General features: G+C 33.2%; 1 protein-coding gene across 4 annotated transcripts in view; it reads left to right on the top strand.

Annotated features, from left to right (window-relative positions):
• PHF14 (PHD finger protein 14) overlaps positions 1-15,932 on the top strand; it is a 188,976-nt gene that overhangs the window by 114,030 nt on the left and 59,014 nt on the right. Inside the window, exon 17 of one of the 4 annotated variants that reach the window (XM_005667646.3) lies at positions 10,153-15,719. The exons of the other annotated variants lie outside the window; for them this stretch is intronic. Coding sequence (XP_005667703.1) covers positions 10,153-10,165 — 13 coding nt within the window. The 3' untranslated portion in view covers positions 10,166-15,719. Of the gene's footprint in view, positions 1-10,152; positions 15,720-15,932 lie in introns of those variants that run through there. 4 annotated transcript variants of the gene reach the window in all.

Here is a 15,932-nt window from a genome sequence, read left to right on the forward strand (position 1 = left end):
TCCTTGACTCTGATCATTGCCTGTTATTCTATAGATATTTTCAACTTCTTCTCAATTGATTCCTTTCTCTCTTGATAGTCCTTTTATAGATTTCTTTACCTCTGCCTTTACCTCTGCACATAATACTGTTCCTGAACCTTTTGTCCAAGGTCTTTTTTCATTCTACACAATCCCTGGTGATCTCATCTTTAACATGTCTTCAGTTTCTCATTATTGCAGAATACTCCCAAGTTTTTGATTCTAGCCAGATTCTCTCCACTTAGTGTCTGACTGCTAAAGCCAAATGCCTGGTAAGATATCTCCAATTGAGACTGCACAGGCATTTCAGATTTAATGTATAAATTATTGACTCAGTTCCTCACACTTTATATCTATCTGAACCTTCTGTCTGCTTCTTCACTTCTCCTGCCTCAGTTTTGGCCTTGCTGATATCTTGTTTGAGCTTTTATAGAAAACCTTCTAAAATTTCTGTCTTTATAAGCTCCCATTTTCTCCAGTTAATGCATTCATAGCCCTCTTACTCTATGACATACTTAATGTTATCTGTTTGCTTAAGTCCTTTCAGAAGATCTCCAGGAAACTCTCAAAACCTTGCACTTATTTACAAGTACTCTTTACCTATACCAAACTATGTGGATTTTCTGAAGTACTCATTTTAAAAATTCCTCTGTACTTTTCTTCTGCTTCAAAATGTTTTTACATGTATTCTCTCCTTAATAAATTCCTACTTATCACTTAAAAATTTTTTAATCCTCTGTTAGTCTTCCTCCTCCTCCTCTTCTTCTTTTGTTAATCCTTTCTTTAACCTTTTCTCCTACTAATCAAGCAAAGATAGTCTGTCTACCTGATGTGCTTCATTGGGAGTTTATGCAGACTGCCATGCTGGTAATTCTTGTCACTCTGTATTGAATCTCTCCTATTTAGGGTTGTAGGCTTTTGTTCACTTGACCCCTTCATCAGACTCTGAATTTAATCAAAGAGGTATACTTACCTTAATATCTCAAGCAGCAGGATAAAACTTGTTATGCTATAATCTTTCAGTAATTTGGATAGATAGTTTGTAAAAGATCACTTGGTTGTTGTGAGTTAGGCTTGGAACCCAGACCTCTTGACTTCAGTGTTCATTATCACACTGTTTCTGCAGGTTCTGTGTTACTAAGTTCTTATGATAATTCTACTCTTTTTAAAGAGCCTTCTATTATAGTACACAGTTGTGTCTTTATATGCCTTATTAACAGTATTAGTATTATTTTAATGAAATGTGTGTACTTTTTAACTTTGATTCTAGTATCATCTTAGTTGTCATTTTAGAGAATATGGTTCCTTCTTCTGGATTAACTCTACAGGTTTTTTCATTGTTTAAATACTGAAATACTAGATCTTTTGCAGTGTCATGAGTTTCCATATTTCCCTTTGTGCTAACAGCTATGTTTATTGTGACACTTTATTCATTTAGTCTGGTTGTTTCCATGTAATTGGTACACAGAATTTAATGCTTCATACATTTCTTGAGCTTTATTCTTCACAGTCAGATCTTTCTAAAGTCTGCACCCATTGTGGTAGTGGTATTATATCCCATAGATAAAATTGTTCACTTTATAAAGTTCCTAGATCTTCTTGTTCTGATCTTTGGCTGTCTTAAATCCCTGGAAACAGTTTTTTGGTAACCATGTGTAAGTTATTTTAATATTTAATGCTATCCTCGGCTAATCTAACCAAAGTTTGTTTTATTATGCCCTTATTTTAACTCTTTGGTGAATGAAAATGATAGAAATTTAGAAAAAAATTAAAACGTGAATAACCAGTTTCTTCAGCCTTTCTTTCATAGATACTACATCAGTTATATAGTTCTTTATGGTTTGTCTTTGAACCTTATCTGAATACTGCCTAGTTTCTTTAAAAGTTAAAATTCAACGTGCCACAGATGCGGCCCTTGGAAAGACAAAAGACAAAAAAAAAAAAAAAAAAAAAAAAAAGGAGTTCCCTTTGTGGCGCAGTGGAAACGAATCCGACTAGGAAGCATGAAGTTGCGGGTTTGATCCCTGCCCTCGTTCAGTGGGTTAAGGACCCGGTGTTGTTGTGAGCTGTGGTTTACGTCACAGACGTGGCTCGGATCTGGTGTTGCTGTGGCTGTGGCATAGGCCAGTGGCTACAGCTCCGATTAGACCCTCAGCCTGGGAACCTCCATATGCTGTGGGTGCAGCCCTCAAAAAGACAGAAGGAAAAAACAAAAAAATTCAGAACACCGGAAACATTTTTTAAGGAGGTACTTAAAAAGACATTAGTATGTCTGTATTCCTAAAATACTTAGGCAAATTAGAGAAAAGTGCTGTGCATAAAGGTAATTGATTATTACCTCATGAGTATATCATTAAGGAAGTGATTGTAAGCTGTGACTTTAGTTTAAAATTGTTCTTGCCTTCTGTGTGTGTATGTACATGTGTCATTTTTGGTACAAAGATAATACATGAAACCCAAGGCCCTAAATGTGATTTAGCTAGTTGAGCACTGTGAGAATTGATAGATTGAAGTACATAAAATTAACTTTTTAAGTATGTTCTCTCCAAATAATATCAAGTAGAATAGGAGTTCTGCTTTGAATGCAGTTTTTAGGCACTCCCTGTAATTGCTCAGTAAATCAAATAGACACAGATAGCTGCACAAGGAAGCTAGACCTAGGAAAGACTAAATCAGTGGGATTCCGTCACATCCGAGTGAAATTTTTTCAGTCAATAACTTTCTTTTTAAATAACTGAAAATGTCTAGACCAGTCTCTCTTACCAGTTTACACATTTGTGTCAATTATTAAAGGACCTTTTTGCAACATGACCTATAAATGTAGATACTTTTAGTAAGAAAGTAGAGGTTCATATAATGCATTGAGCACTCTAACCAAAGATTTCTTTGACTGTGCTTTTGACACGTTCATTTGTAAAGAAAATATGGAATCTGTTTTTCCTTTATTCTTTTGAAAATAAGATTCCTGTGTTTATTTTCATTCAATTTATTTCCTAGTCTATTTAATTTTTATTAAGGGTATTAAAATTCATTAATTCACCCATCAAATTGTGATAAGGATATGTAAGAAATGTAAGAATTTAGGAAATGGTAGGAATATTCCTTAAAGAATGAGGGAGAAATCTTCACATAAACTAAGGTGGCATTTGAGTTGGATCTTGAAGTATGAGCAGGTTTCATACTTCAAGATTGAGCTAGGAGGTAACAAATTCTTCAAGAGAATGAATGAATGTGAATAAACCCATAGGATGGGATCTTTGGAGTGATGTGTGATATAGGTTAAAAGTATATTGGGGCCTGGATTCTCAGGCTGAAGATTTTAAAAGTCCTAATAGGGATTCATTGAAGGTAAGATAGGATAAGGAGAATAGTACTTTATGACATTGGTATTGCAGTGGCCTGTGTGATAAACAAAGGGGCACCTGGAGATAGAAAAGTTTGAAAGCCTGGAACTTAAGACAGTTGGAAAAATAAATGGAAATGATTAGGTAGATTCAGGAGACATAAATTCACCCTAGACAGTACAGCAGATAATTAGCTAAAATGAGGCAGGAAAGAAATGGGGGGGGGGAGAAACACCTATTATTCAACCATACTAGTTGTCTTTAAGATAGCTAATTTAAAAGAATGGTGATATCAGTAACAGAAAGATCAGTGGCTGTTTATTTTTTGAAAATACAGTAGGTGAGTGGCATCACAGGGAATTGTGAGGTTTCTTTGTAGGAGTTGTTAAATTAGAAATTTTCAGAATGCATTTAAAGTTATGTGGTTATAAATATGGAGAGGAATCCAAATTCTGGAAATAGATCTGGTAAATGTTACAGATTTGTTTTGTATAACTCAATCCCAACTTTTCTCCCTTTAGATAAATGACTGAGTGCATAATGAAGGTCTGGTAGGAAATCCTGTTCCATAAGAATACAGGAACTGAAAGGATCGGGTAGATGTCCTTGCTTTAGTTGGGTGACAGGCTGAGTCCACAGAAATTTAATTATCTCATAGGAGATCCTCAAGATGAGATTGTTTAATATTCTGTGGGGGTTTGTTTTGGTGACCAAAGTATCTCTTTGTCTAAATAATACTTGTCTCTGCTTAGTTGAATGTCAACTGCGCCACCTTAAGTAAAGTTGTGGAATGGTTGTAATTTGCCTTCTACCTCCCTTTATTTTTTTGTTTCCACACCTCCTTCTTTGTGGTTTCTTTATACCAGTTGAATTTCATCTACTTTAAGATTCATAATCTTTAGGGTGCATTGAAGTTATCTGAAAGGCTTATTAAACCACAGAATGGACACTCTGGGGTGGTGCCCAAGAATTTATATTCCTAATGAATTCTCAACTAATGCTGATTCTGATGGTTTGGGAGCCACACTTTGAGAACCACTGCTTTATTCCAGAAGACCTTTACCTGAAGTCCAAAGATAGTAGTTCTCATCTTGGCTAGAGATGCAAGTCACTTGTAGAAAGAATTACAGACAACAGCAAAAATAAACCTCACTCTTGGAGATTGAGAATCAGTAGATTCTAAATCTGCAGGGTAGAACTTGGCAAAGGCAGAATTAAGGCTCTTTGAATGAAAAGGTTCCCTTCCCTTCACATTCTCAAGTTCATTGTTTATCCCCATTGCATCAAATTCAGCATCTTGTTCAATATCATCACACTTGAGTAAGAAATCAGTAAATGTGCACACTCCCAAATCTTGGCATATTTGTCTATTCCTCTGTTTCTGCCTATCTGGCATTCTTCTCCTTTATTTTTCTCTAACCCTGGACAATCAAAGGTGCCATGATATAAAAATAAAAACTTAACATTTAAATTTAAAAGGAGATTGAGGGGTGGAGGGGGGTGTATGTGAATCTTTGTATAGCTACTCAGTTTTTCTGTAAACCTTAAAACTGTTCTCAAAAACAGGTCCTTTAATTAAAATTTAAAGGCAGGTAAAATGAAACTTTCTTACACATTTTAAAAATTTTGTTCAGTATAAAAATATACTTATAAAAATCAAAAATATAAAGAGTTTAGATCCCTGTGATCTTAGAGTATCTTTTTTTATTTTTACTTTTATTTATATTATTTCAATGATTTTGTTAAATTTTTTTAAAGTGTAGCTACTGTGCATTATTTTGAACACTAAGAATATCAGAATAATTTGGGAACCATTTTCAGTCATTTCTCGATCTCCATTTCCTTCCTTTCCCATTTTTTTTTGTTTGTTTTTTGGGGGGGCATCCTTAAGACCTTTTTCAGTGTCTACTTCACTCTTCTCTTCTGTGTTACTCTGTACACCTTCCTACTTCACTGTTTTCTCCTGCCTTCTTTCTGTGTTTCTTACTTCTGAAGGCCTCCTTGGATCCTCCTCTATTTGCCTTGGCTGTCAACATTTTTATTGCGTGTATAGCTACATTCTGTGGCTCCATTTTATCTTGATTCCTCCAGTCTTCTGGAGTTTTCTCTTGCCTGATTAAATGGCCTGAACCTGAACTCCAGTCATTGAAGAAAGTCTCCCAGAATCCTCCCTAACTTTCAGAGTAGGCTATATGCTTCTTCATTTTCTGCTTAACCCAGATGTTCTTTACTTTATTCTCCAAATAGCATTTTTCCAAGGATGTCCTGAACATTTACTGAATCACTTAAAGAGTCTAAAATTTAAAATTGAATTATTTTTATCACTGTTCTTAGCAGTTACTTGGCCATTCCTAACACTAAGAATGTTGCCTTTTTGCCTTCTGGCTTTGTAAAAAACAATGGTCAATGATTTAAGATAATGTTTTTAGACCTAAATTGTTGCCGTATTGTATATAATTAAGAGATTAGATTCTAAAGAGGAAATTAGAAAATTTGTGAAGGAAACTTTACTTAAAAGTTGTATTTTAAGAATGCTGTTCTGGAGTTACCATCGTGGCTCAGTGGTAATGAATCTGAGGAGGATCCATGAGGATATATATGGCTTCCATCCTTCACTCTGTGGGTTGGGGATCCCGCATTGCTGTGAGCTATGGTGAGGTCTCAGACGCAGCGCAGATCCTGCGTTGCTGTGGCTGTGGTATAGGCCTGCACTTGTAGCTCTGATTCGACCCCAGCCTGGGAACTTCAATATGCCACAGATGCAGCCCTAAAAAAGCAAAAAAAAAAAAAAGAATGCTGTTGCTGTTCTATTAGTAAAAATTAGGAAAAAGATGTTTAATATTCAGAATATTTGATTTTGAATAATGAAACTCAGCCCAGCTGAGTTTTTCTTATTAAGGTGGTATTCTGATAAAATTTGGATTGAAAAGAAAATGTTTACTCAGTGTATTTTTTTACTTTATAATTAAGTTGATTTGATGATTCTGTTAGACATATGGAATGGCTAACCTGCCTCACACATTTAATATTCAGTGCATGATGTTCTTTGATTTTCAAGTCTGTATTGAAACATTAAACCTTTCAATAACTTAGTATGATGTATAAATCTTTTTGTTTTGTTATTAGTGTTTTTAATTTTAAAATTTTCTTTTTCTTTTAAAATAAATGCATTATAGACAAGTAAATTGTGTTTAAAGAAAACAGAAGCCTGAAAATGGTAACCATTAATTACATAGTGAAGTGTGGTATTTCTGGACGATGCAACTTTAGGGTAGTAAACATGATACTTTTTAGCTTATATATAGCAATGAAATATTTCTCATTTCACACTTTTATTTTTCAGTAAAATTTATTTTTTGTAATTTTAAATTTATTTTCTATTTCAGTTTGTTAATATTGTTAACTTATACAAAAGTGATTATCTATGATAAATTCAGTTGTTTAGAAAGATTGGGGGGTTCCTGTTGTGGCACAGTGGTTAATAAATCCGACTGGGAACCATGAGGTTGCAGGTTCAATCCCTGGCCTTGCTCAGTGGGTTGAGGATCCGGCATTGCCGTGAGCTGTGGTGTAGCTCGCAGATGTGGCTCGGATCCCCGCGTTGCTTAGCTCTGGCGTAGGCCGGTGGCTACAGCTCCAATTAGACCCCTGGCCTGGGAACCTCTATATGCCGTGGGAGCAGGCCTAGAAAAGACAAAAAGACCAAAAAAAAAAGAAAAAGAAAAAAAGAAAAAAAAGAAAGATTGGGACTCAACCCACAGTTTTGGTACTGGATATATGAATTAAGTTACATTAGTCATCTCTCATCTACAAAATGAAGGCATCAGCCTCATTTTTTCTCAGATTTTGTAACTTTTGTAACTTGAAGCAATTTCAAAACAAATATTCCACAGTCCTGAAAATGATCTAACCATCCATCTCCATCCATCCATTTGTATCATCTGCTCAGTATCACTGCTAAGTGACAGGGAAAGAGCTACTGCTGGGGATAGAATGTTTAAGTAACCTGTTACCTTTTGAGGCAGATGTGATTATTGACAATATCTTTCTCCAAGTGAGCTAATGTATCTCTTCTTAATGACCTGAGTCCTTGGCATCATATTGAATAAGTGCAGTCCAACATCTAGTATTAGAAACCAGTGATATTGTTTTCTGGGTTTTCTTTCATTTTGAAATCAAACATCCTGTTTCATCTGTTCCTCCTATAACAAGGTTTCAATTTGTCTTGGTTTTGTATATTTTCTGACATATGAAACAGACATATTAGTGAAATTGGGGTGAAATGAATCCATAAATAAATTGGATATAAATTTTGGAGTTGATGGATTTTGATATCTAGGTAATAATATATAAGAATCTTGTATTTTTAACTTTTTAATTGAACCCCGTGGAAATGTTAAAGTCTTTGGAACTGGGAATTAAAATAGTACTAATGTTAGATGCTTACTATATCCCAAGTTCTAGTCTCTGCTCTCTAAATGTATTATCACATTCAGTTTTTAGCAAGATTCCTATGAGGTATGCACTTCTCCATTTTGGATATTAAGTAACTGAGGTACAGAAGCATGCTAAGCATCATGATATAGAAATTATTTCCATTACACACTGAAATTGTCTTATATAAATTATGTATTAGAATATAGTTTCTTTCCATCTAATAAACATTACTGTGGTGTTTGATAATCTACCGTTATTCACATTAGTTGCTGAGATTTATAGAGTACTTATTAAGGGCCAGTCAGTATGCTAGTGCTTTCCGTATTTTATGTCATGTAATCCTCAAGGCAACTTCATTAGACAGATACTGATTTTATCCCTATTTTAATGGGTAAGGAAACTGAGAAGTATTACTTGTTCAAGATCACACAACTAGGAAGTAGGAAAATTAGAATTTTCAGTCTAGGCAGTCCTGACTATGTAGCTAATGCTTTAATCATTAGGCGTACTCGCTTATTAGTCTACAGTGCTTGTGTATATGTATTTAACTTTGTTGGGACAAAAGTAGATGCTTCTTGACAGGCAGTTCCAACTACACAAGATACAGAACACTGGTATTTGTATCAGGGAGCCCCTTTGAAAATAGTTAATTCCCTTTTTCTACATTCATTTGTAAGTAAGCTTATTAGGAGCATATGGAATAATACAAAAGCCAAGACTTGATCTCTGATATAAAAGACCACATAGGCTTTTATCTTACCTAGTAATAGCTGCCAAGACAAGTTATATTGCTTATTTTGGATTTTAAGTGAAATTTTAAGACGGAGGAATATTAGTGATAGGTTTTTAGTTTTTTTAAAGTTAAATTTAAGATTTAAAGACTTCTGTGATATCTGATATATTTATATTCAAATTCCTATCAAAGTTAAATACAGATATATCTTTGGGTTGTCTGCTAGTCTCTGTCCTTTGTGCATGTAATTAAAAGTTAAATGCACTTCTGTGATAAATAATGTGATTGCTTCCTCTTGCATTATGCTTATCTAATGCTTCACCTTCAGACAAAGCACGTCTTAAAATATCAGATTCCGAATATGCTTAAAGCTCATCACTTGGAGACTGAAGCACTGAGAAAAGTTAGCACATGTGACTGTGTTCAACACAGGAATTCAGCTTTTCATGTTTCCCTGTTACTCAACAAGGGAATTCTGCTCCTCTGTTTACTAAGTACATTTTAATAAGTACATTTCTCTGAAAACTGTGTTTCACGTTATATTCTTTTTTTCTTGTACAGTTTTGTTTTTCCTTTCTTTGAAGCTCCTCAGTTTGGGATGGTAGCTCTTCTCAGTAGTGCTTTATTTGTCTGTGATTGTGCCACTTTTCACTTTCTTTTTCTCAGTGTAACTTAGAAGCATTAAACACATCTCTCTAAAAGTTAAACATTGAAACAAACTTTTTCTGTGATGTGTGATTAGTTGACAGTTTCACTTCATCTACACATATACAAATATCTGAAGGAAATGAAAAACTTTTGTTTACCGCAAAAAAAAAAAAGTTACTTCTAATAAACTAGGCATCTAAAAGTTCTCCTCTGAAAATGTGATGACAGGGAAATAAATACAAAAAGTACTAAAAATGTTTTGAAAAATAAATACAAGTGAATGAGTTTTGAGTATTTGGCCAAAATTAGTATATTTATAATCAATGACCAGGTCTTTACAGTAAGGTATATTCTTTATTGTTTTTGTTGCACAAAATCACTAAAATAGTAGTTAGGGATTTACTTTTCATACTTGTAACCAAACATTTTAATATAGCCTTTAAATAAGAAGGCAGTGTAAGCCCAGGGGATGAGAATCATCTGAAAATTTCCTCCCTGAGACTCTACTTAAGTAGAACCAGCTTTGTAGTATACTGACTAGGTGTATTTGGTTTTAGCACAATTGCATGCTTTCTCAAGCATTGTTACATTGCCATATTTGATTTTAAAAAATAGCAAACTGCTATTTTTAAAACACATATTAATCAAATTATATGTTTGCCTATGTAAATACAAACCCTCATTTTCATATTTTCTTTCTTTGTTTTAGTAAGGTAGATTTATTTCAACAACTGAAAGTAATAATAATACAAGAGGAGGCAACTCAAGGTTTCAAATGATAAAATAGTTTCATTAACTAGTAAGAATCTTTGCAAGATCATGGCATTTAAGTTTAGGGCATCTATCTCTTTGGACCAGATCATATGTTATTTGAATCTACTGTGGTATTGTTAGTATGTTTCATAAGACATAGTGCAGAGCTGCTGTGATCTTTAAATGTTAATGTTCTTTTCTTATCACTTTACTGTGTAGATACCCTTCATGAGACCCAACTCTGCCACAGCTCATCCTCGGAGGCAATCCTGGAAACCTCTTTTATAAGTGTGATTTTAAAAATGTGGATAACACTCTCAATAGAGTACATAAAATAAAGGAGAACAGCTATCTTGTCCTTCCCATAAGCTTATCACTGCAGAAAGTTGCCTTTGCTTGTCAGGTTTGGATAGAATGTAATTGATTGGTTTGTTACTTGGACTGACAAGGCAGTTAATTTGCCTGTGTGGATTTTTTTTTTTTCTATTTTTTTTCTTCGTCTACTTTTTTTTTTGGCACTAATCAGAAACATATGATATGTGCATTGTTGAAAAATACTAGATAATGTCTTGTCAGAATTGTCCTATTAAGTAATGTCTTCCCCTCTTGCTTCTTTGGCAAATGATGTACAGTGTTTGGACTTAATGAAGAGCTATAGAAGCCTGTGGGACTTAACATGCAATGCGCTGCTCATTGTTGTTGAACAAATCTAGTAACAAACAAGAAAGACAATGCATTCCATTAGTCTGGTATTCTGTTCATCCAACTTAATACATCTATTAATATATGAAATGCTGCACCAGGAAACAACTATAGACTCTATATTAAGTATTCTATTTATAATATTCAGCAAGAGTGAAAGCATATTTCATTTTAGTTTTGACTCATTAGTCCTAGTGTAAAAGCACTAATATTATTAGCATGCAATTTTTACAACTTCAGATGTTAAGCTCGTAAATAAGAATATATCTGAATATATTTGTGTTGATATCTAGATATTTTTAGTAATGGTCAAATTTATTCAGTCTTTATTGATTTAATACAAACTTTCTGTGATCAGTATAATTTTTTCTCAAACTTAAATATGAAGTAACAAAATAAGGAGAGAGATACAAAGCTTATTGACTATACAGCCTGCCAACTGAAAGATCTTCATCAACATCTGTATCTTTCCAAAGGTTTACAGAATTAAAATTTGGTCTTCAAGCTTAAATGATCCAGTTTTAAGTCAACGACAGAAATATGTTGAATATTTCATCATTTCATCTTGAACTGATTTAAAAGAGACTCTTTGCTGAAATTGAAACGCACATATACATGTAAATTGTCAACATGTCTCTTGGAATTTCCTGATGTATAAATGCGGTTTGAGATATCTTTTTAGGTATAGTGGCGATTGAAAAATAGCTTAAACATTAGGGATAGAGTAGGAAATGTTATAGATACTCAAAAGCAAGTGTAAATATAAAGTTACTGTATGCTAGTAATCTATAGTAAGAATATATTATTGGACGTTTAATAAAAGTAATGTATAGACTATGTATAAACTGAGGTTATTAACTCATCAAAAGATCTGATAACGGGAAAAAATTTTAGTACTTGTAGCAAAACATGTAGCTTTTTTTTTTTTTTTTTAGAAAGAGGACTCATTATTTATTATTGTGTAAACTTGAGAAAAAGTTGGTAATTATTACTGTTGCTGAACTCCAGTTGATTTTCAGAAAAATGGTAGATTGCCATTTCCTTAAAAAAATATGCTAATGCTTTGGGACTTGACCCTCCTTTGATATATGGTAAGAAATTACTAGTGGTCATTTTATTTTCAATTTTTTTGAAAAGTCATGAAGCCTTGTGGTTCTGGTGTTACTATTAATCAAAATCCTTTCCACTTGGTTCTGTTTAGAATACCACATTGTCATCATTCTCCATCTTAAACTTCAGTGATGGATATACTGTTCCATATTTGGTGCTAGTCCTAAGAAATCTTTGTCACACATTGCAGACGTAAACCACATAATTCATAAGATCATTGGTCCTGCAAATATATTATTTGGAGCAGAACTTTTGAAGAGAATAGAATAAAATACTTTCTCCTAATAATTTCTTAGACATTCTCATACTTCATGGTATAAAAATTAACACTTTTCCATAATTGAACCAGTTGCTGTTCATAAAAATACACTTAATAGTTCATATTTCGTAGACATATATAATAGAAAACAGCTCAACAAGTAAATGATAGTTATTTGTCATGTAATAGAAAAAGAAAAAAATGAAATATCAAGAAGGAAATTAAACAACTTTAAAATACAAGAAGGATAACACGGCAGCATATGGCAATGATTCTCTAACTTGGTAGCGCATCAGAACCCTAGGAAGGACTTGTTAAAAAGCAGATTGCTGCCCTACTCCCTTCCTTATTTTACTCCTCCCATTTTGCTTCCTCTCACTTTTCCCTGCGGTTTCTGATTCAGTGGGTTTGGAATGCCTGGAAATTTGCATTTCTAGCAAGTTCCCCGAGTGATGCTGATGCTGCTGGCTAGGGACACCACTTTGAGAACCATATGTATATAATATTTTTAAAAGAATCATGGTCTTGTTGACATTGATTGATTGAAAGTGGCTTTAGTTTCCTTGAAGGTGCCCTTAAATTTTCAAAAATATTTGTTTCTAGATAAAAGAGTTTATAGGGGTTTCATCTGCAGTACATATAGTATAACTTCTTTAGTATATATAAATTCAGTCAAACAGATGTTTATTTTATACCTATTATAGGGAGCATTACTATTTTAGGTACAGAAATGAATCAAGGAACATAGCCTTTGACCATAATTCACTAATTCCTTTGTTAAGAAAGGTTTGAAATTAGGGTTATGTTTAACAGGAAAACAAAATTTAGCTATGAACTTTATCTCTAAGTTTGTAAATTATATTTATTTAACATTTATGTATCATTGTTATTCATGTTTCTTGAATGTTTATCTGACTTTACATTTATAATGTTAACAGATCCCTGACCAATAAATAATAAGAGTATTCACACATTATTCTACTTCCCTGTTTTTATATCCCATTACTTAATGAAATCACTCTTTTTTAATGCATAATAGTCCTTATTTGACAAAACTCACCACCACTTTACTTGATTCACAGTGTAGGACTATTACTATTTCACCAAAATCTATTCAAGGAATTCAGAAGGACTCTGTAGCAAAATGGAATATTAACATTATTAATTTTTTTTAATTTTCTGAAATCATTTTGACAATTGAAACTTGTCTTAAGAGACTCAGCTTTAGAGTTGCATAGCATATGAAGGCAGAAAATTTTTCCTACCTGTCTGTGTCAACTCTTTGTCAAAATACATAATACTAAGGATTGTGATTAAAAATACTGCTGAGCTGGACATGCCTTGCCAATACTTTCTTCATAAAAACGTAGGCCTTTTTTACCCAGTACTCTTAAGACTTTCTGCAGGCCTGCTGATAAGACTCACTACTATTCAGGTACATAAGATATAATGAAATTGGATGTTCATGCTGGGCTTTGTAAATAAAATTAGATTGACCCCCCAGCCATTATCTCATTTATCTGATTTATGCTGTAAAAATCAAGATCTACACTACTGATTAGAGCATAATTAGTTAATTATGAATAGGGAAATACAAAGTTATATGGGGCTTGAGCACAGCAGGTTATACTGCTGAAAAATTTCCAAGGGCATGAGCAGATGGAGATCAGTTTATTAAAGAACAAAGCAGACATGTTTCAGGTATGGCAATGTCTAATCATTCTCTGATGCTGTGAAGAGGTACCTGACCTTATTGTGTATTTTTATATGAATTATTTTATTTCATGTTTTATTTTTTTTATTTCACTTTTTATCTTCTAATTTGGCTGTTGTAGATGTAGCTAATTGAATTGATCTCATCATTTAAGTGATCATTAAATGTGAATTTGGATTTCAATAATTATCTGAATATTTTTCAGATTAATACACTTTAATATGTAGAGAATATTTTTGTCCTTCTTATTCATTCATTATTGCTCATGATTTAAAAGTCTATATTGACATTAATGAAAAAAATATGTTCAAGACCTCCACATTAGTCTTTATTTGTGATATATGATATAAAAGACATTTTCTAATTATTTTATTTAGAAAATGCTCATATAGGTGATTTACACTAAAAGTGCTGTGAAATATAAGGAATAAAGTTTCCCGTTATTTCTATTAGATATTATTCTAATATTGGTAGAATGAAGAATTTTGTGCAATCTTGTATTATCTTAAAAGTGATTTAACTCATGGGCCACAAACCTGCATTTTTCTCCATCTATTAAAATGAGTTATTGAAATAATTGGCTACTTACTGTTCAGTGAAAGAGTCTATCACTGCTGGTTAATACATTTGTGTAGGTGTTCCAGCTGCTAGCAAGATTTTGTGTAAGTAATGTTAATATTCAAGACCAATTCTTTTCATCTTTCTTACATAGAATTTTTACATAGAAATGATGAAAAAGTAAGAAAATCCAACCCATCAATTCTCTTGGCATTTAGTTGTGTTTTGTTTTGTTTTATAAGTGAACAGATGTAAGAGTATATTCTCAGAGTCACTTCTTTAGTCTATATAGACTTAGAAGGGATCTAAATCATGTTTATTGACATAAAAAATAGCTGTGATTATGAATCAACCTATATATCATGTTTCAAGTCCCATATTGTGGATTTCTTCCAAAATTTAGCTCATCATCTAGCTATAAATTATATATATGGGAGATGCACTTAATTTCTTGATTAGTTTGAAAAAGTTATCTAGTGTACTCTCTGGGAAAATTATCAATTGGAAATAAAGGGAATTTAAGAAACCCTTGGGAGGAGTTTCCATTTTGGCTCAGTGGTAACAAACACAACTAGTATCCATGAGAATGTGGGTTCGATCCCTGGCCTCACTCAGTAGGTTGAGGATCCAGCATTGGCCGTGAGCTGTGATGTAGGTGTAGGTAGTAGACGCAGCTCGGATCTGGTATTGCTGTGGCTGTGTAGGCCGGCAGCTGCAGCTCTATCCCTAGCCTAGGAACCTCCCCATGCTGCAGGTGTGGCACTAAAAAGCTAAAAAAAAAGAAAGAAACCAACCCTTTGGAACACTGGCCTGTCTCTGAGGCATAGACAGAAATAAATCAGTTGTTTTGTTGTACTTGTATGCATATTCTCAGTAATTCAGGTAAACGTATGACTGATTGCTTCTATGGGTCATAGCACATATGAACATGAATCATTTTCTTCCTCTTCTTTGTCTAGGGTGCTATACTTAACCTTAAGCTAAGTAAGTATTTTAAATACGTATAGAATTACGTTTATTTGGTGACTGGATTTTACTAAATCAGTGTGTGTAAGACCATATAACATAGCTGCTTTATTATTTACATCTGTGTCCTTTATGAATCTGATGCCTAGGAGGTTGTATTTAGTAAGAATCTACTTAAAAAATCAGGTTTCCTTTTCTTATCAATGGTCTCGATTTTATTTCACTTAAATTTGTAATTGTAGAATGTCCTTTAATGTTAATGTGTACAATCGTATTAGATGTTTAAAGAATACTTCTTTAAGCATCTAGTTTGCATTTTTTAAAAAAGACAGTGTTTAGTCATAGGTTAGTTTATATTATCTTTTAATATTTTAAGACATTGCCTTCCTATGTAATATATGTGATACTGGTATATTATAAAAGTCTGTTTTTATTACATAGACATTTGTGTTATTTAATAAAGTATATTGTGTTATATCACTGTGCCTGGGTCAATGACTGCTTTTGCACAATATTCTTAAAATATTCATTAGTTAGATAAATATGTGCTATGTTATGTGTTGCAGTTATGTGTTTAGAAGTACATATAAGAAGTAGAGGTGGAGATCATAAATAATACTTTGATAAATAATTACTTCAACTCTATTTCAGCTTTTAGGTAGCAGAATGATTGCAGATCTTTATGAGTTT

Source organism: Sus scrofa, chromosome 9 (genome assembly GCF_000003025.6).
Source record: "Sus scrofa isolate TJ Tabasco breed Duroc chromosome 9, Sscrofa11.1, whole genome shotgun sequence".
Classification (NCBI taxonomy): Eukaryota; Metazoa; Chordata; class Mammalia; order Artiodactyla; family Suidae; genus Sus; species Sus scrofa.